Consider the following 22036-nt stretch of genomic DNA (forward strand, 5'->3'; position numbering starts at 1 on the left):
AAATATAAGTGCCGTTGCATTGAAAGTTTTCGAGATTCTGCTATTTTCTTATTTTAGGTGATCAGCTTACTCGTGTGGCTATAATGTGGTTAGAACTTTAATTAACGATTTCAAATTTTGAGTATTGATCGATACTATTTACCTACATGACTCGAAAGAATTTGAGATTAATCTGTACAGTAGTTCTTGAGATGGAACATTTTGTGAAAAATCGTCTATTACGTCAACTAGCGTGTTTTTTTTTTAGTTATCGGATTTTTTATCACAATTTTGTGGAATTTCATGTTACTAACATATTGGCATAACAAAATAATCCATTTATCTATTTATAAAATTACGAATATTTTAAGACCAATTAGAATACGCTACATGCGCCGAGAGTGGCAAAAAAATGGAGACCTATAATCTGACCAAATTTAAGTTGAACAAAAATTATTTTAGCCAGTCAATTGCTCAATTTTCTAAAAATTACCCATCAGATAGCTGGCGCTGTAAATGTTCACATACCGACATGGTCACCAAACTTCATATTTTTTTAATGGAATTGCTACAGATCCATTCAGAAGCATACTACCAATGAAATTGGTAAAAATTAAAAAAGAAAAAAAGTGATAACACAAAAAGTAACAATGAAATGGCTTCTGTTGGTTCAACCTGTACTTGTTTCATAAATAAATGTCAAAATTGTCGAAAAAAAGCCGAGAACTAAGTCATATACCCAATAAAACATTATTATACATTCATAGGAAATGGCGGAAGGCTGGTTTCAAATCAACAATGTAAAACTAACCGAATAATATTGCAAGTTGATTCATCATTGAATTCGCCATCACCGAGTTCTGCAGAAGTAAACAAGAAGCAGATACAAGTCACTAGAAGGACAGTGATAAGAAATAATAGTAATGAATCAATTACTTCAAGCCACTTATCGTCCTCCAATAATCCTCTATAAAAAAAAACCGTCAATATCAAACTTGTCAAGTATCGGCGACCTCTCAACTGAAGATATTAAAAAATATTACATTGGAAGGATGGGTCATTCATGTATTCATTGCCACGGGAAACATTTTGAAAACGAAAATGTAGCCCAGAAAAAAATTCTTTCTTTGATTGTTGCAGTTCTGGACAGATTGTTCTTGAACCTTTACCTGATCCCCCAGTTATTTTACAAGTCTTATTCGATGGCAGTCACAAAAATTCCCAACATTTCTTTGAACGTATATGCTGCTACAATAATTCTGTTGCTTTTGCTTCTTTCAATGCAAATTTAGTCAATGCTAATGGCAGACGACCAGAACCCGATTTTCTTAAGATACTTGGCCAAATTCACTATCAGCTGACCACCTCATTAAATGAACTGGACTGGGTTGTTCGTCGCTCGCTTCGCTCGCTCCCATTGCAGCTGGATTGGAATTGGATTGGGTTGTTGGTCGCTCGCTTCGCTCACTCCCATTGCAAGTGGGCTAGGGTCGAACCAATAAGTTTCCGTCCAATTCCTATTTTTCTGTTCATCCAATATCCAATATAGAAATGACTGTGAGCATTAGGAAGCTTCATTCTTTGGTTTCTATACTCAATTTCTTCTTGCTCTTGCATGAATCATATATTGTTGCGTATTTGTCCTTTTCCTCCCTCTCAACCATCTTCATGTACGATCGTTTCTTTCGTCATCGTTATTGTTCTATCTTCCTTCCTAGTCCGCGGACACGTCACTCCATTTTGTATTTCTTATTCGCCTCAAATTCTTTTAATAAACAGTTATTAATTAATAAACCGACTCGTATTTTACAATATAGTATACTCATTAGGAAGTTTATTAAATAAACTTCAAAATTACATCTGATTCGTTCAATTTTTTGTCAATTTTTCATCAACTTATGAGAGTTTCAGACGAAAATTGTATTTTCATGTTTCACTTGAAAAATTAATATTGGTTGGATTTTTCGGTGCACCTAAGTGGACTAGACGGGGATATCTAAATATTATTTTGAAGAGCATTTACTATTCTTCGAACTTGTGCACGGTAATTCTGATTCAATGAAATTTTCATCTAGTTATAACAAATAATTTCTACTTTTTACGTTAAGTCACGCGCCACAAATTACAGTTTTTGCCTTTTTTGAGACTGTAGATATGACCTGTGACAATAAATCATATGGCAATTTGAAGGGCCCGTCGAGATACCCCATATCATCTATTCCATCCACCAGATCAATTTTTCTACGCGATAATGTAGCGATTTCAGAATGTCATGTTTTGCAAATTTTCATGGTTTTCCTCTTGATGATGAGATTTGCTCGGTTTCTGTTCAAATCTGTAGAGATATTTCATGCTCAGTTGAAAATATGTGGACGTCCGCATGAAAAGGGACCACTTTGTCGAATTGAGTTTCCGAGATAATCGCAGTTTTCTGATTACGGTTCAGATTCGTCATTTTTTTTTTATTGCTTAGGAATGAACTGCAGGTCCTCCCACGTCGAATCGCGCAAATTAAATGGCTCTATCTCTATTACAAGTATGTTTTTCAATTTTTTGGAGAAAAAAGAAAAGGGACCAGTTTGTCGTCTCGTGAGAAAACCCAGGAATTTTTTGATTTTTCAACAGTTCATCGCATTTTATGGTACATCAGGGGATGGGAACACATTATCACATATATATTTAGTGATTTTTATCATAACAAGTGGACAATTATTATTTTTTTTATAACTGGGTGGCTCATTTTTACTGATGAATGGGAAATTTGCTTCCGAATGGATATTCCTACGCAGATCAGGCCCTTATTTCTGGCCCTTGCTTCTGACCCTAATTTCTTACTCTTATTTCTGACCCTTATTCTTGACCCTTGTGACCCTTAGTATAAACTTTTCGATCTGGCTGCAATTTTTGACCCTCGTGACCCTTATTTATCACCTTTATTTTTGGTCTTCATTTTTGACACTCGTGACCCATAGTTTTGACCCTTGTTTTTAGCTTTATTTCTGACTCGAGACCCTCAGTTTTTTAATTTTTGACCCTCCTGACCCTCAGATTGTCATTTTTGACCTTCGTGACTCCCAGATTTTTATTTTTGACCCTCGCGACCCTTAGATTTTTATTTTTGACCCTCGTGGCCCACAAATTTTCATTTTTGACCCTCGTGACCTTCAGATTCTAAGCTTCATTTTGACTTTCATGACCGTTATTTTTGAGCTTTATTTTTGCCCCTCGGATTCTTGGTTTTGACCTTTATTTCTGATCTTTCGTTTGACCCTTATTTTTGACCTCTATGTGTCTATTTTTGACCTCTATTTGTCCGCATGTGGATGGGAACATATTATCACACATATATTCAGTGAGTTTTCGTATAACAAAAGTGGACAGTTTTTTTTTTTCATAACTTGCTGGCTCATTTTTACTAATAAATTAGAAATTTGCTTCCAAATGGATATTCCTACGTACATCAGGCCCTTATTTTTGAATCTTATGTTTGGTGCTTGCTTCTATTTTTCAGACTCCAAGTCTGAACTTTATTCCTGACCATGGAGACCCCTACTTGTGACTCTTGTTACTGACCCTGGTGAACCTTGAACTTGAATTTTATTTCTGATCTTAAAGACCCTACGTTTTGAACCTCATTTCGGCCCTTATTTTTGACCCTCGTGACTCTTAGCTTTAGCTTCTAGCTCTGGCTGCCATTTTTGATTCCCGTGACCCTTACTTTTGACCCTCATTTTTTACCTTCATTTTTGACACTCGTGACTCGTGAATTTTTTATTTCGGCAGAGGTAAATTATTATTTTCTTTTCAGTTTTCAATATGTATTTTCAACGAAAATTGTCCGTTCTTCCGATTGAGCATGGTTTCAATTCGCTCACTCCATCGGAAATGGCTTAAAATTGGCAAAAGAAAAGTGAAAATCACGCATTGTACCCCTTTCCCCCATCTCGATTATAAAGTGACTGTTTTTACGAAACATATTGAAAAATCAGAGTGGGGTCTCACTCCGTTCTATTCAAAAAATATTCTTTTCTCAATTCGGTATCTGCAAATTCTTTTCATTTTCCATTTCTTCCATTTTTTTAATGTGAAAATTCAGTATTTCCAGTAAATACAAATTGAAACTTCGACATAAAAAACTTCGACATAAAAAAAAAACTTTGACGTGAAAAAAAATATTTTTTGGATAGAACGGAGTGAACCCCCTTGGATTTTTTAATATGTTCCATAAAAACTGTTGCTTTGAGTAAGGAAATGGAAATTTTCTGCAATCTGAGTGGAGAAAGTGGATCTAATCTGCAATTTTCAACTTTTTTTTTGTCAATTCAAGTGATTTTTGATTAAGTGAGCTAATTGAAACCACGTTCGATCGGAAGAATAGAATATTTCAGTCGGAAAGACATATTGACAATTAAAAAAACAATAATTCACCTCCGCCGAAACGAAAAATTTCGTCAAGAACTCGAAAATCGGAAATTTGAGGTGGTAAACATAATAAAATTGAAAAAAAAATTGAATTGAAATTTTTTAGGTCTTTTTGATGATAGTAGAACTATGGGAGAAGCCTCAAAAAAATGAAAATTTTGAAGGTACAAAACCATACCTATAATTGGCGAAAACAATCATGACAGTCACAATAACACAGTTTTATTTTTGTTGTCAACGACAATAAAACACTATAATTCTTGAAAGAAGGGACAATAAATGATTTCAAACGCAGTCTACATTTTTTTTCGTCAAATAATTCGACACAGTCATGTTTTTTTTTTAAATCCGATTAATTTATTGAAAATCCAATTTTAGAAAAAAGCGACGACTTTGTCGGGTCTTCTTGATTGCATGAATAAGAGATAAATTAAACTTAATACACGGTGGTTTGTATTTCCAAAGGTATGTTTTATATATTCAAACCATCATCCGTTTAACTTCCGAGTAGAACTAATAATAATAGTACCTCGAACTTTGATCTCGTTTTTCTCAAACCTGTTTTTCCCATTTCCAAATTTGGAGCTCTATAACTTCGCGGTTTTTCCATCTAGCGAGACGTGTGACCTCTCAAAATGTTCCAAAATTTAACCAGGAATACGCTCATATAAATAAGTCCAATAGCGCCAAAGTGGTCCCTTTTCATGCGGACGTCCACATGTATTGAATTATCTTGAAAGTTGAATCCGAATCCGACGTCAATTTTTACAAGTTGTGGTCAGGTCCTTTATTTATAACATTTTTATTGTTTAATTGGTCGATCAACCGAGCCCGAAGGGCGAGGTTGATCTATATTATACGAGTGTCTCGCCCGAGAGATTACGAAGGTAGTAACGCCAGTTATGCCTTATAAGTCACAAGTTCAAAGCTAAAAATATAAAAATTTGAAAACTCCCGTCACTGGTCTTAGTGGCGCCCTCAACTTTCACTCTGGTCATTGTGTTTAAAGCCAAAGAAATTGAAAATTTGTGTTAAAATATCCAATGGGTGGGTAACTGTGAAATAGTAATTTTAATTATTTATGTATCTATAAACTCATTGAGGGTGGGTAATATCTCGGGCGAGACACTCGTATAATCTAGATCAACCGAGCCCGAAGGGCTCGGTTGATCAACCAATTATACTTCGTGTCTCGCCCTTCGAGATTACGAAGGTAGATCTTGAAACCCTACACAAATTTTCTTTATCATGAATTTTTTAATTTTCAATTTTTGTTGAAAGAAAAAAGGAAACAAATTTATGTTTTACAAAGCTGCAGCCTCCTCTGGCAGCAGTACTGCTCTAGCAAAATTGTCTTGTTGAATAACAATTGGGAGTTGATAAAAATCAGCAAATACACGAGAGTTTTCGCTCCAGCCTGCAACTCTCTTGATCTCCATAATGTTGACACCCTTGGCGGCTGCCTTTGATGTTGAAGCATGCCTGGTACTATGAGCAGTGAACCTCTTGTCCACTCCAAGTTTTCCCAAAGCTGTTTTAATCCACCGTCCGATGGAGTCTTCCTTTACAGCCTTGTGCGGCTTATTGAAAGAAATGAGTAGAGGTTTCTCATTGCCTGTCAGTTCTCCTGTTCGTTTTATGTAATTTAAAAGGGTGTTGCAAATGCACAGCCCAGGTTTATCTTCAAAATTTGGTAATTTTAACACCGGTTGTGGTTTCCCTTTCTTAGAAGTCTTAATATGATCAGAAATCATGATTTCAATACCATTCAACGTCTCTAAAATATTATCCAATTGGATAGAAGCTAAGGTTTGGAGCCTATGAGATGTACCCAAAGCTAACAACACCACCAACTTGTAGGAAAGAGTTTTAATATCCAATTAGTCTAGCGGGAACCATTTTTCGAGCTCTTTGAGTACCGGGTCTACGTCCCATGTGGAGTCATAACGAGGCTTGCTGTGTCTCTTATTCGCACAGCCTTTCACAAACCTTGAAATTAAGGTGTTGTTGGAGATATCCTCGGCTGAGATGAGCGATAATGCTGCCCTGGATGAATTAATCAAACCATGTCCTGCACCTTGGTGGAACTTCTGAGCTAAAAAGGTTAAGACTTTGGATGAGGAGACGTCTAATGGATCTTGTTGTTGCTGTTGGTTAAATTCCCACCATAGCTTCAACGAGCTATTATATTGTTTCAATGTAGAGTCTTGTAAAGATGAAATTTGGATATCTATTGCTTCTTCTGGCGAATTTTTCGTGAGGAAAGCCTCCCAGATAGCCTGGCGGCAACCAGGGTAAACTTGGACGCCAGAGGGTGAGACGCTGCTCTATAAGAAAGTGTTAGCAAATTAGGATCCGGCTCGAAATAAATTGGATTACCTAAAATCATTCTTTGAAACATGGGAAACCAAGTCTGACTAGTCCACAAAGGGACCACGACAATTCCTGTTGCTTTATCAGTCTTTATCTTACGAAGAACCTTCGAGATAATGGCGAAAGGTGGGAATGCATAAAAAAAACCAAGGAGCCCAATCTATCGTGAAAGCATCTGACGTCAATGCTTCTGGCTGAGGTCCCCATGCACAAAAAATTTCACATTTGGTATTAATCCTGGATGCAAATAAATCGATTTCAATTGAGCCAAAAATTATCTGAATTTTATCGAAAGCATAATCTGCCAGTTCCCACTCTGTGTCATGATTGAAGTCTCTTGATAGGGCATCTGCCTCGTGATTTTCTTTAGACGGGATATAAGCCGCCAAGACCCACAGATTTCTAACTTCGCACCAATCCCAAAATTCTCGTGCAAGGTTGTGTAAACTCTGAAATCTTGCCCCACCCATTTTATTAATGTATGCCATTGCAGTGGTATTATCGACCCTTAGTAGAATTTCGCAATCTGATAAATCGTTTGCAAATGACTTGAGAGCCAGCAACGCGGCTTTTAATTCCAGATGGTTAATATCTAAGTGGCATTCTTCCAGACTCCATTGACCCTAAGCCCCCTGGCCCTCACAGAATGCGCCCCATCCTGTGAGACAAGCATCCGAGAAAATTTCTTTTTTATACGAGAAACGACGAATTTTTCTTGATGAAAAAGGAATTTTCTCCAACCACTAGTGAATGTCCTATTTAATGTACCCAGGAATTACCATTATTTTATCAAAATCCATGTCATTCTTCAGTAGAGCTTTAGTTTTAGCTCTCTCCAAGGATTTACAGTGTAATGGTCCATATTCGACCCCTGGACATGTAGACACTAAAGTACCTATAAGCTGAGCAAATTCCTGAATCTTACATTCTTTCCTGCGCTCAAATGCGCGTAACAAGGAAATTGAAACATCTTTCTTAACCTGAGGTAGCTCAATGGTCATCGTCGATGAGTCAATGATAAAACCTAGATGTTTGCAGCGTCTACTGGGGTCCATCTTGGATTTTCTTGAATTAATAATGAATCCTAGGGCTTCTAAAAACTTACTTGTGGTCTCTAGATTCTGTTTACAAAGCTCAGCAGTCTCGCCTAGACATAATATGTCATCCAAGTATATGACGGATAAAAAACCTCTGGTTCTCAACCAAGAGACTACCGATTTTAAGAGTTTCGTGAATACGAAGGGGCTAGTTGCAAGACCGAAAGGTAAACAAGTAAATTAGAAAATTTTATCTTCCAAAATGAATCGCAGATATTTTCTACTACTCTCATGCACAGGTACTAAGAAGCAGGCATCTTTTAAGTCAATAGTGCCCATAAACATGTCCTCATCTAGCAATTTAGCAGCTGACCTAAGGTCTTCTAATTTGAAATGCTGAGTATTAATGAAGGAGTTTAATTGTTTCAGATTTAGAATGAATCTATTGCTACCGTCAGGTTTTGGGATTAAAAAATAATCAGAAATATACTGATGATCTACTGGCTTGCCAGGTTCAACAGCTCCAATGGAAATGAGTCTATTAACCTCTAACTGGATTTGTTCCAGCTCTTTTGGTGACCATTTACGGTCCGGAACATATCCCTGCCATGGTGTCTCCTCCACGGTTATTTTATATCCCCGTATATCATGCAAAACCGTTTTGTCAGATGTGATGGACTTCCATGTTTCAAGGAACGAGGCTAATCGCCCTGCTGGCTTATTTACCTGTGGAGTCGTGGCTGGAGGTGTTAACGACGACTGGAACTCTGTTGACGGGATGAACTTGATCTCGGGTCGTCCTTCTTCGTTGGAATCCTCGAGGTCGACAATTTCGATGGGGTCTTGGGCTTCTGGCTCGTCGGTACGGTTGGTCTCTTCGTCACCGACGAGCCCTTCCAGTTTAACTGGTTTACTTGATTGGGAATCTTTTTAGGGGCTTGAATTTTAATCTCTTGGCTCAGTTTATCCATTGATTTTAATTCTTTGATCTTTGCCCCCAATTTATCCCCAAACAGAAAGGAGTCAGTCTCCCTTTTATCGAGAGCAGAAGCAATAGGCTTTGACAGGCTTGGGAGAATGCAAGCCCTTCTAGCTACGGTTTGAGAATGGTGGATCTCTGCCACCAGCTTTGCTGCATCCCAAACTTGTCCCAGAATTACCTTTGAATCGACCTTTTTTTCCCTGACGAGAGTAGTAATCACAGGGGCTAGAGCCGAAAGAGCCGTACCTGCCACATTCTGTGTGATTGAGAAATATTTATCTCTTTTGAGTGAACCCTCATTAAGGGAGACAGTGACCTCCGGGTTAAGTGTAGGGGCTCCCAGAGGACATGATCCAGCTCTTGGGTATTTCTTAAACACTTCCTCTTTTGTTTCTTTCTTCATACTGGTATTTAACCAGGTCTTCCAACGTTTGGCAATACTGGAATGAATTTCCACCTGCTCCTCCGTTGCTGTGGACTCTTCCCCAATGATGAGAAGAGTATCATCATCAATCTCTAGAGAAGGTTCTGTTAAACTGTCCTCCAAATTATCAGAGGGCTGATTTTCCTGTGTCTGAACCGCTGGATTACGCTCCCTGACCTCTCCTTGGTCTTCAGTGGGATCCTTATCTTTTGAAGGATCGTTAGCGTCTAGAATAAAAACAAAAAATCTTATGGTGATTTTTTTGCTTTTTTCTTTTGGCTCTGTCTTACCTCTCGTGTAAGTTCAGCCATTTTGAATTTCTTTTCAAACATCGGGTTATCTCTCGTATAACCTCGTTCGTATTAAAAGAGAATTGTCTCATTTCTCGCATGAGATCTCTCATGAAAAAACCCCGAAAAAATTTAGCTTTGGTTGTCTCTCCATTAGCTGTTTTATTCGAAACATCTTGTTGTCCTGAATTCCCGTTTGTGTTCTGTGGTGAGAGAGGTTGGGACGGCGGTGATGGCAGTCGATTGACAATTAACTCTTCCAACCTTCTCACTTTTGTCCATAGTTCGTCATTTTCTTTGTCGCGACTATGGGATCGTTTCTTCTTGTGTTTTCCCATGATGATATTTAATGGGATAACACTAAAATACTTAAAATAATCTTTTTTGATATTATGACTTGATTATTGACTTGTCTCGATATTCATCAACTATTCAATTCCTTTCTGTGCGATTGAAAAAATCAATGACACCGATTTTTTTCAGTGCGAATCAAAGGTGATAGGAATTTTTTTTGCAAGCGAAAAAAACGCACAATCTTAAAATAATCATAACTCTTTCAAAAAATTTTATCTTGGACTGAAATTTGAAATGAAGACTTATCTCATAATATAGAATTGAGAAAAAAATTATGAACAAAATCGGAATTCAATTTATAGTAATAACTAGTATTAGCAAGAAAAATTATAGTCTGACAATAAAGAGTATTTTTTTGAATCAATGCAGCTATTACACGATTAATTTCCATCTTTACTCTAAAATATGCTGTAAAATACTTTCTTGGTACCATCGAATTTTTGTAATTTTTTTCAAATTTTCTAGTAGGAGCCTTCGTCAATGAAATTAGAAAATTCATGAAAAATTAACGAATCAAATGCCAAATCATCAATTATATGTCAAATTCAATGGTGAACATTTTTCGTTTGAACCATTCTCCTCTATCTCGATCAAGTTTGCCAATAAACGCATCGGAGCGCCCCAACATCCACGCAAGTGTTAATGTGCTGCCCACTGCCCTCCCATCCATGATAACTCTTTATCTATCGCAGTTAAAACAAAAAGTTATACGATAAAAAATGTGTATTTTCACGTAACAAACACCTTTTGTTTGAAATTTTTTTCTCTATCTGCAACCGTTTCCATGATATGATCGATTTAACTATAAAAATGTTATAAATAAATAGACCTGACCACAACTTGTCAAAACCGACGTCGGATTCGGATTCAGTACTTCCGTTAACGTAAACTCCATTTCCTAGCGCATACAGAAATAGGGTTAGCGTAGGGCGTACTATTTCTATTTCCAGTCTAAAAAATCGCTTGAAACAACTTTTTGGTAGCATAAAATTTTTGTGAATTTTTTTAAATGGGGCTTTCGTTAAACTACTTCAAAAATTGATAAAAAATTAAAGAATTGATAAAAAAAAATCTGAAAAAGAATCAGGGTGGATTTTTCATCGAGTAGAATCATGAAAAAAAAATGAAATGAATCTGAGATGGTCAGGGTTTCAACCGGTCGAATTGACATGGAATGCCCCATATATTGATCTCAAGCAACCGGGCTAGCGCGCGTGAAGAGCGCGTCCTGCCTAGTTGGAAAAAAAATCAAATTCAGAAATTTCCATCCGGATAACGCGCAAACGGTTGAGCTGATTTTGCTCAGTATTTAATCAAAATCGAATGATTCGAATCTAATCCAATGATTCTAGAGGTCATGAAACGTCGACAAATCATAGAAATTTCAGTTTTGATTTGCGGGTTAATTACACTTACGTTCTCCCTTAAGATTGGGGAGTTGATAGCATGTAGATGCATTGATCGTATAAAAAAAATCAAATCACATACACATACACACACAGCGCCCACGCATCCTCTCAGCAAGGAGCGCCTCTACTTCCTGAGAGCTTTAGCAGGTTGGAAGGTACTGCAACGTGGCGCGTCCCCAGGTGGTGGATCGAGGGACGCTCGCTGTTCCGAACTACGGAACAGAGGGGATCGACCAAATAAAATACGTCGGCGCGAACCAACACCTTCTTAGAGAAGCCCAACTCTATTAAAAAAAAGAGGTGGGCAGGGAGGGTTCCCTATGACAACCCGCAAGTAATAATGAACAGTGATGAGAACACGATATTATCCCATGCGGGTAGCCTTCAGAAGGGAAATCCCTCCATCGGTTCCGATCGGGTGAAAGCCTCGGCGGCTGGTGCTGTCTCCATGGAATGTGGCCAACCATCACATGTCTCAAAGGGGGACTCCTTGGCCTCAAATGCTACAAGGAGAGATGAGTCACAGACTCGACATGTGACAGAATGTCGTTACGCATGAGCACGACTCGAGAAACTCATCACAGAGTTACATGAGTTTGTCCAGCCTAAGAGAAATAAATGTCCACAAGGAAATCAAATCCAAGGTGGCATCGATCGGCAATGCGCACAGATGACTCAAGAGCTTGGAGGAGGCATGCAACGGGCCCCAAGCCCCCAATGCTGAGCCAGTGCAGGCTCTATTACCACCACACACGTCGCGTTCACGTACGGACTCTGAAACGGCGGTCAAAGACTCGAAGGTAGAGGACTCGAGTACCACCCAGTTAACTCGAGATCTTGGGACGAGAGAGGTTCGGAAACAAGTGCGGAGGAAACGCTCGAAGGGATCACCTGCAGCAAAAGCGCAAAAACTGAAGAAGCTGAAGCAACAGGTCCTGCCCAGCAAAACCGCCCCACAGGGGAAGGGAGTGGTTGATGGGTCAGACTGGAAGCTCATCGAGTCTAAGAGAGCGAAGAAGAAACGAGATGAGAAGCTGCTCCAAAAGCCACCTTCCGAGAAGAAAGAGCCCAAGAAGCAGAAGCAGAAGAAGACTCGTTGGAAACCAGCGCCCAGACCTGATGCCCTGATTGTCCGACCCAAGAAGAAGGAGCAACATTCTGACATTCTCCGCCGAATAAAGAAGGATGCACCTGCAGAGAAAGCTCAAGATTGCGTCGATGAAATTCGCCGGACAGCGACCGGGGATATGTTGATCATCTTGACCCGGAAGACGGTCGATGGAGCTCCTCAGCTTCGTAGAACCATCGCCAGTCTCCTTGGAGATAAAGTGGCGGTACTCAGTAAGGGGCCGGAGGAAGAACTGGAGATAAAAGATCTCGATGAGACCACATCGAAGGAGGATGTTCTGGAGGCCCTACAGAAAGTAGCCGGGGAGGAGATCAAAATAGCTCCTGAGGCCATCAAGTCTCTGCGTACGGCATATGGAGGAATCCAGACTGCCTTAGGGACCCTCGCAGCAGCTACAGCGAAGAAGATCCTGGGAGAGCATGGTAAGATCAAGATAGGCTGGGTCAATTGCCGTATCAGGAGAGTGGGGAGACCGATAAAGTGCTTCAAGTACTGGCACTACGGACATCTCGCCACGAAATGCACGAGTACAGTCGACTGGTCCAAGGTCTGCGTGAAGTGTGCAGGGGATGGTCACAAAGCCAAAGACGGCAAGGGGAACCCACGGTGTGCCCTGTGCTCTGAGAATGGCGATTGAGGGAATTTTGCCCATGTTGCTGGTAGCAATAGATGCCCAGCATACAGAGAGGCGCTCCAGAAGCTCACCAATAAAAGGCGATAGTAGACGAAAAAACTGCAAGGTGCTGCAGCTCAACCTCAACCACTGCGACGATGTACACGATCTGCTCATGCAAACGGTGCGCGAGCTAAAGTTTAACATTGTCATGATCTCGGAGCCATATCGACAACTTGGCATTCAATTCTGGGTTACTGAAGCAAGCAAGAAGGCTGTAATCTGGACTTGTGGAAATCGTCCTTTCCAGAGTAACACCAGTAGTAATATACAGAATGGTTTTGTGAAGGCGATGGTTGATGGAATTCACTTCTACATCTGTTACGCCCCGCCAAGCCTTACCATTGATAAGTTCACAGACTTCCTAGATAGACTGACTGAGGATACGAAGCAGCATTTTCCCGTGGCAATAGCCGGGGACTTCAACGCCTGGGCCGTCGACTGGGGAAGTAAGGAGATGAACTCCAGAGGGCAAGCTGTACTGGAAGCGATGTCATCGTTGGACGTGGTCCTGTTGAACAGCGGCAATAAACCGACCTTCATTAGTGAGCAGCACTCTTGCCAAGAGAAACTGCTCATGGAGAGTAATTGATATTTACACTGCGAGTGACCACCGGGCCATATTCTAGGAGACCTGTACTGATCAGAGAATCGGATTAAGGCCGAAAAGGACCAACTGCGTTGGCTGGAGAGTAAGCACCTTCGATCCTAGCGCTTATTCAGTTGCGTTAGACGCTCGTCCGACCAGTGGCAACAACGCTACTGAGAAAGCACACAGCATTATGGAAAGAGTGGTCAAAGCCTGTAATGCCATCATGACGAGGAAACGGACCACAAATCGGCATCCACCACTGTATTGGTGAAATGACACGATCGCTGTACTACGGAAGGAGGGTAACGCGGCCAGGAGATTAGCTCAACGTAGCCGTAAGAAGGCAAACTTTGAGGAGCGCCAGAAGAGAAATAAGACGGCACGCCGGAAGCTCAGCAAGGCTATCAAGTGCAGTAAAAGGCAATCTTGGAGTGAGCTTCTTGACGAGGTAGAAGGTGATCCTTGGGGAAGACCATATGAGGTGGTGACACGACTCAAGAGTCAACCAACGCCATCGCCTACATATCATGTGTTGCTAAAGAAAATCGTCACGGTATTGTTTCCGCAACAACCGGAACTCTAGCATCCTGACGAACAAGAAGAAGAGATCATGTTACCACCAATCACCAGAGAAAAGTTGATGGAAGCGTGCGATAGGGTGGGCAACACCAAGGCCCCTGGGCTGGATCGGATCCGCAACATCGCCGTGAAGTCAGCTGTCCGCGCGAGGCCGCAGATGTTCTTAGACGTCTACAACGAGCGCTTAAGGGAGGGCACCTTCTCGTCCATATGGAAGCAGCAGAGGCTAGTATTGCTCCCGAAAGGGAACAAACCACCGGATGACCCATCATCATACCGTCCTCTCTGCATGCTCGATACCGCTGGTAAGAGCCTCGAGCGTATCGTCCATCAAAGGATGGAAGCAGCAGTCGAACCCCTGTTGGTCGACAACCAATATGGGTTTTGGAAAGGCCGACCTACCCTAGACGCTATCAACCTGGTCATTAGCACTACCAGGGAAGCAATTTCAGGGTAAACATGGCTGAATGGCACGAAGAAATACTGCTTAGTAGTGACGCTAAATATTAAGAATGCTTTCAACTCGGCCAAATGGGACCGTATCATCGAAGCTTTAATGAAGTTGAACATACCGGGATACTTGCGGAGAATAGTCGGCAGCTATTTTACTGGGAGGGTCCTTAAATACGACACGGAGCGTGGTTCCAAGGAGTACAGAGTAACCGGGAGCTTACCTCAACAAAGATCAGTATTGGGTCCTTTGTTGTGGAACATCATATATGACGGGTTGCTGAGGCTGGAATTGCCACGGGAAACTCAACTCGTGGCATTTGCTGATGACGTGGCTGTAGTCATCGTCGGCAAACACTTAGAGGAGATAAACTTCAGTTTCGACACGGCCTTCGAGAAGATCCGTCACTGGATAGACGCAGTGGGTTTGAAACTAGCGGAGCCCAAGACGGAGGTAGTGCTAATCACCAGCAGGAAAAAACCGAGAGCATAACGCTGCAGGTCGGGCCTTGTGAAATTACTTCTCAGCCGTTCATTCGATACCTGGGAGTGATGATCGATGCCCGACTCAATTTCAAGCAGCAAACCGACCACCTGGGAGTCAAGGCGTCTGGAGTCAGATCCACCTTATCGCGCCTCATGCCTAACATCGGGGGTCCAAAACAAAGAAGAAGAGCCCTGATGTCGTCGGTGGTTACGTCAGTGCTCACCTACGGCATTTCCATATGGGCTGATACATTGAAACTGCAGGAATCATGGCGGAAAGTGGCACCAGTCTATAGACTGAGTGCCTTACGAGTCCCGAGCGCTTATCGTATGGTGTCCGAAGACGCGGTGTGCGTTGTAGCCGGGATGCTCCGTATAGAAATGTTGGCCGAAGAATGAAGGTCATTGTATCAGCGGAGGGAATCTGAGATACTGAGCGCAATAGAGCTCGGCGCAGAAGAGAGACGAAAGAGTCTACAGTAATGGCAGGAGAAGTGGGACAACTCGTCGAAGGGAAGATGGACTCATGGCTGATCCCACAGGTGAGTGCTTGGTTAAACCGCACACATGATGAGGTTAATCATTACCTGACGCAAATGTTTTCGGGACATGGGTGTTCCGGGCGTATCTTCATAAATTCAAACATGAGGATTCCCCCAAGTGTCCAGTCTGCACCGAAGTCGACGAAGACGCGGACCATGTGTTTTTCAGATGCCCCCGCTTCAGCGAGATGCGGCGTGTTTGGGGATCTGACCTTGGAAGGGAGATCTTGCCTGAAACCATGGTGGAAGCGATGCTGTCATCGCAGGCAGCCTGAGACGCAACGACCAACTTCGTGGCAGTAGTCATAAAGGAGCTAAGAATTGAGAAGCGCCAGCGGAAGGCCCCAGCATGCGTGAAAAATCTTTTGGAACCTCCTACCCACACTTACCATCCTAGACGGGTAGGACGATATACTCTAGATGCAAACAATGTGGAAGTGCAAACAGCTGAGGGTAGTCGGACAGTTTTTCCCCGGACAAAATCCCCCGGACAAAATTTCCCGGGCAAAATCTCCCAGAAAGAAAAATTCCCCGCACAAAATCTCCCCGAAGAAAAATTTCCCCTTGAAAAAATCCCCTTGGAAAAAAAATTTCCCCGGACAATTGCTTTTTGCGAAAGTTCCTCAAAAAAATTCTTTTCACCGAGTCTTCTGAGAGGTAAATTTTCCGCAAATAACAATCCGTATGAATTTAATCCCCAAGGTATCACTCTACTTTTAGTACTGTATGAGTGGGTTAATCCCTGTTCGTGTGTTGCATTTCAAGCGATTTGTGTACGACTATAATTGTCGATGGTGATAAAATTCGGCTCATTTTATTCCCATCGTTCATAATTCGGTAGTCGGGATTGAGCTCCCAGGACAAGCAGTTGAATACATACAAGTATGTTCTACTGTATTTCAAAGTGTTGGAAATAATTATTCTGGCCGTTGTTAGTGCTTTTTTTTCGTGTATTTCCTGGAGTGCTCAAATTTACAAAATTAAACAAAGGAGGCAAGATTCTAGTGAATGAAGAAGGATATATGTATTACCTTCATGATAAAAATTCGAAGAGAGTGATTTGGAGATGTGTCGAGTATAAGAAAGGTTGCAGAGGGGGACTTATTTTGGCCGGATCCGATTTCCTAATCGCAAATTCCTTTCTTAGGAAGATTTTGTCCGGGGAAACTTTTTCGGGGAGATTTTGCCCGGGGAGATTTTGTCCGGGAAAAAACTGTCCTAGAATCCAGCTGAAACCTCCCTCGCGTAGTAATACGTAATGGTGATGCCGCGAGGTATTTAAAGGTTAGTGAATTTGTCTGCACGAAGTTTAGTGGGTATTAGTCCTTATGACTCGAGCCTCATATACAAATTTCGATTTCCTCCCTCAAGTGGGGATGCATAAATGCATTCTATAAACAGACGTTAAAAAAAAACACAACGCCGAGCCGAGGCTTGTCCTTTTCAGGGCAGCTTCGTGGAGAAGCCCAACTTCTACTGCGGCGCGTCCCCAGGTGGCGGATAAGGGAAGTCCTAACTGGGTCAACTTGCTGACTCAGCAGACTGGAGTGAAACCAAATAGCTCTCGCAGACCAAAAGAGGCGTGTAGGGTAGGCTCCCTATAGCAGCCTACTAAAAAGGGTGGGCTCCCTTCAACAGCCCAGAAAAAAAATGATGAGTGATGAGAAAATACAAAGTTCCCATGCGGGTATCCCTGAGAAGGTAAATCCCGCCATCAGTTCCGATCGAATGAAAGCCTCGGTGGTTGATGCCAGCTCCATGGATTGTGGGAGGAGCCAATCATCACATTCGTTAAAAGTGAACTCCTTGGTCTCGGATGCTACAAGAAGGAATGAGGTGCAGACTCAACAGGAGACAGAATGTCGTCATGCATGGGCACGACTTGAAAAACTCATTGCAGACCTTCAATGAGTATGTCCTACCCAGGATAAATTTCCACAAGGAGATCAAATCCAAGGTGGCATTTATCGGCAGTGGCATTTATCGGCAGTGGCATTTATCGGCTCAAGAGCTTGGAGGAGGCACACACCAAAGATCAGTTCTTTATTACAGAGTCTGTGCAGACTTCCCTAGTACCAACCACGTCGCGTGTACGGACTGACTCCGAAACAACGATGAAGGACTCGGAAGTAGAGCCATCGCCAATCTCCTCGGAGAGGAGGCCGAGGTGCTCAGCAGGGGACCACAAGAACAGCTTGAGATCAAAGACTTCGATGAGATGACGTCGAAGGAAGACGTCCTTGAAGCTCTCAAAAGACTAGCTGGAGAGGAGCATGAAATAGATCCTAAGGCTATGCAATCAATGCGAAAGGCATATGGTAGAACCCAGACTGCCTCAGTGACACTCGCAGCAACTGCGGTGAAAAAGATCCTGGGGGAGCACGGCAAAATCAAGATAGGCTGGATCAATTACCGTACCAGGAGAGTGGAGAGACCGATAAAGTGTTTCAAGTGCTGGCACGACGGACATGTCGCCACGAAGTGGTACCGGCTACTTCGACCGATAGAAGCTCTGCCTCAAGTGCTCAGCAACCGACCACAAGGCCTCAAGCTGCAATAAGAAGCCCCAATGTGCCCTGTGCACCGAGAAAGGGAATACGGAGAATTGAGATCATATTGCTGGTAGCAGTAGATGCCCAGTGTTTAAGGAAGCACTCCAGAAGGTCCTCAACAAACGACGATGAAGGTTCTCCAAATAAATCTCAACCACTGTGAGGCCGCGCACGACCTACTGATGCCGACGACGCGAGAAATGAACCCAGACTTTGCCATAATATCAGAGCCATATCGTCACCTGGGTACTCAACCCTGAGCTACTGATGCCAGCAAGGGGGCTGTAATCTGGTCTTGTGGAAATCGGCCATTTCAGACCACTATCACAAATAACTTTCACAGTGGCTTTGTAAAGACCAAAGTTGATGGAATTTATTTCTATAGCTGTTACGCCCCCCCGAGCCTCTCCATCGCTGAGTTTACAGACTTCCTGGACGCACTGACTGAGGATGCGAAGCAGCCCTTTCCCATGGCAATAGCCGGGGACTTCAATGCTTGGGCAGTGGAGTGGGGAAATAGGGAAACAAAGCCCAAGGGACAAGCTGTACTGAAAGCCATGTCGTTGCTGGACGTGGTCTTGCTGAATACCGACAATGAGCCTACCTACATGAAAGGAGAAGTGAGCTCAATTGTGGATCTCACCTTCGTGAGCAGCAGCAAAGGGAAACTGCTCATGAAGAGTAACAGATACCTACGCTGCAAGCGACCACCGTGCGATATATTAGGAAATGCGTACTGACGGGAGAATCGGTCCAAAGCCCAAGAAGACCAATTGTATTGGCTGGAAAGTGAGCACCTTTGATTCTAGCGCTTATTCAATAGCCCTAAATGACCGCCCCGTAAGTGGTAGCAATGCCACCGAAAAGGGGCGCAGTCTCATGAGGAGGGTAACCGAAGCTTGCGATGCCACCATGACCAGGAAGCGGATAACAAACCTGCATCCATCGGTATACTGGTGGAATGATACCATCGCCACTCTGCGGAAGGAGTACAATGCAGCAAGGAGATTATCTCAGCGGGCCCGCAAGAGAACAAACTGGGAAGAGCTAGATCTGAGGTATAAGAGGGCACGCCGGAAGCTCACTAAAGCCATCAAACGCAGCAAGAAGCAATCCTGGAGCGAGCCCCTTACGGAGGTGGGGAGAGATCCGTGTGGAAGACCCTACAAGGTGGTGATGACACGACTCAATAGTCAACCAATGTCGTCGCCAACGTGTCCTGTACTCCTTAAAGAGATTGTGAAGGTGCTGTTCCCGCAACAACCGGAATTTCGACATACAGCCGAACGAAGGAAGGAATTGGCGTTCCCAGTAATCACCCGAGAACAACTGATGAAAGCCTGCCAGAGAGTGGGGAATACCAAGGTTCCCCAGTGTCAGATCTTGGATTTTGCGCCAAAATCGAATTTTTTAGCCGGGTGAACGTTGATTCCAACTATATAAGTGCCGGGCTAGTCAGAACTGTCAAAAGTATGTGGAAAAAGTGAAAACTGAGAAACCGTTTTTTTTGGCCCCAGCCAAAGAGTCAGATTTTCGGGTTTTCCGGGGCAAGTGGATTTTCGCCAGATCCCCAACGTCGTACTGAAATCAGCCATTCACGCGATGCCTGAGCAGTTTTTGGATATATACAACGAGTGCTTAAGAGAAGGAATCTTCCCTGCCATGTGGAAGCAGCAGAGGCTAGTGTTACTCCCAAAGGGGAAAAAACCACCGAACAAACCCTCATCATACCGTGCTCTCTGCATGCTCGATACTGCTGGCAAGATTTTAGAGCGTATCGTTCACCAGAGAATAGAAGCAGCAGTCGAACTGTTGTTAGCCGACAATCAATAAGGTTTTCGGAAAGGTCGATCCACGTTACATGCTATCAACCTTGTCATCGACACCGCCAGGGATGCGATTTCGGGGAACAGTTGGCGAAATGGCACAAAGAAGTACTGCTTGGTAGCGGCATTGGACATAAAGAACGCCTACAACTCAGCCAGATGAAACTGTATTATGAAGGCTCTTGCAAAATTGGACGTACCAGGATACTTACAGAGAATGATCGACAGTTATTTCCCTGGGAGGGTCCTCAAGTACGACACGGAGTGTGGTCCTGAACAGTATAGAGTGACCGGAGGGGTGCCTCAAGGCTCAGTACTGGGTCCGTCACTATGGAACATCATGTATGACGGACTGCTAAAGCTCCGTCTGATTTCCTACTCGGAAATCAGCGGTGGGACCTCATGCGCTGATTGTACGGCCTAAGGACAAAGAGAAATACTCGGATATTCTACGCCAGATGAAGAAGGATGTTCCCTCCGAGGACGCTAGCGGTTGTATCGATAAGATCCGCCGAACAGCAACCGGGGATATGCTGATCATCCTTAGCAGAAATACCACTGACGCAGCACCTAAGCTGCGTATAACCATCATCAATCTCCTCGGAGAGGAGGCTGAGGTGCTCAGTAAGGGGCCACAAGAAGATCTCCAGATCAAAGATCTCGACGAAACCACATCGAAGGAGGATGTCATCGAAGCCCTACGAGCAGCAGCTGGGGAGGAGCACGAGATCCAAGCAGATGCGGTCAAGTCCCTTCGTGAAGCTGATGGAGGTACCCAGACTGCCTCAGTGAGACTCACAGCTACGACAGCGAAGAAGATCCTGGGGGAGCTCGAGAAGATTAAAATAGGCTGGGTCAACTGCCGAGTGAAAAGAGTGGAGAGACCATTAAAGTGCTTCAAGTGCTGGCACTATGGCCATTTCGCCACCACATGCAAGGGTGAAGTCAAATGCGCTGAGCTCGGCCACACTGTAGCTGCCTGCAAAAAGAAACCCAATTGTGCCTCGTGCACTAAGGAAGGGAATACGGCGAACTGCGCTCATTTTGCTGGCAGCACCAGGTGCCCAGTTCATCAGGAGGCGCTACAGAAGTTGACCAACAGACGATGATGAAAGTGCTACAGCTCAACCTCAACCATTGTGGGCCGCACACGACCTGCTCATGCAAACGGTGGGGGAGCTGAAGCCTAATCTGGTCATGATCTCGGAGCCATACCGACATCTGGGTACTCAATCCTGGATTACTGACGCCAGCAAGAAGGCTGCAATCTGGGCTTGTAGAAATCAGCCATTCCAGAGCAACACCAGTGAGGGTATACAAGATGGCTTTGTGAAGGCTAGGGTTGGCAGAATTTACTTCTATAGCGGCTATGCCACACCGAGTCTCACCATGAACAAATTCACCGACTTCCTGGACGAACTGACCGAGGATGCGAAGCGGCACTTTCCCACAGCAATAGCTCGGGACTTCAACGCCTGGGTAGTCGACTGGGGAAGTAGGGAGACGAATCCCAGAGGGCAAGCCGTACTAGGAGCCATGGCAGCGTTGGACGTAGTTCTACTGAACAGTGGCGACGAACCAACTTTCATGAGCGGAGATACGACCTTGATTGTGGACCTTACTTTCGTGAGCAGCACTCTTGCAAAGGAGAACGGCTCATGGAGAGTAACTGACATTCAGACTGCAAGTGGCTACTGCGCGATTCTTTGGCAGGCTTATACTGGCCAGAGAAGTGCCCTAACACACAAAGAGACCAACTGCATTGGCTGGAGGGTGAGCACTTTTGATCCTAGCTCCTATTCAGCAGCATCGGATGATCGCCCGATCAGTGGCAGCAATGCCACTGAAAAGGCACAAAACTTCATGAGAAGGCTGACGGAAGCTTGCGATGCAACCATGACCAGGAAGCGGACCACAAACCGGCATCCACCGGTGTA

General features: G+C 43.3%; 2 protein-coding genes across 2 annotated transcripts; both read left to right on the forward strand.

The window, feature by feature from the left end:
• Window positions 1–11610: 11610 nt before the first annotated feature.
• Window positions 11611–13036, forward strand: LOC107046021. The gene is made up of 2 exons (XM_015268476.1): window positions 11611–11707; window positions 11982–13036. Exons 1-2 carry the CDS (start codon window positions 11611–11613, stop codon window positions 13034–13036), a joined length of 1152 nt encoding a protein of 383 aa, XP_015123962.1.
• Window positions 13037–20271: 7235 nt separating this feature from the next.
• On the forward strand, window positions 20272–21208 carry LOC107046022. Its single transcript, XM_015268477.1, has 2 exons — window positions 20272–20419; window positions 20490–21208. Exons 1-2 carry the CDS (start codon window positions 20272–20274, stop codon window positions 21206–21208), a joined length of 867 nt encoding a protein of 288 aa, XP_015123963.1.
• Window positions 21209–22036: the final 828 nt, after the last annotated feature.

This window comes from Diachasma alloeum, unplaced genomic scaffold (genome assembly GCF_001412515.2).
Source record: "Diachasma alloeum isolate Michigan unplaced genomic scaffold, Dall2.0 Dall_scaffold_01179, whole genome shotgun sequence".
Taxonomy (NCBI): domain Eukaryota; kingdom Metazoa; phylum Arthropoda; class Insecta; order Hymenoptera; family Braconidae; genus Diachasma; species Diachasma alloeum.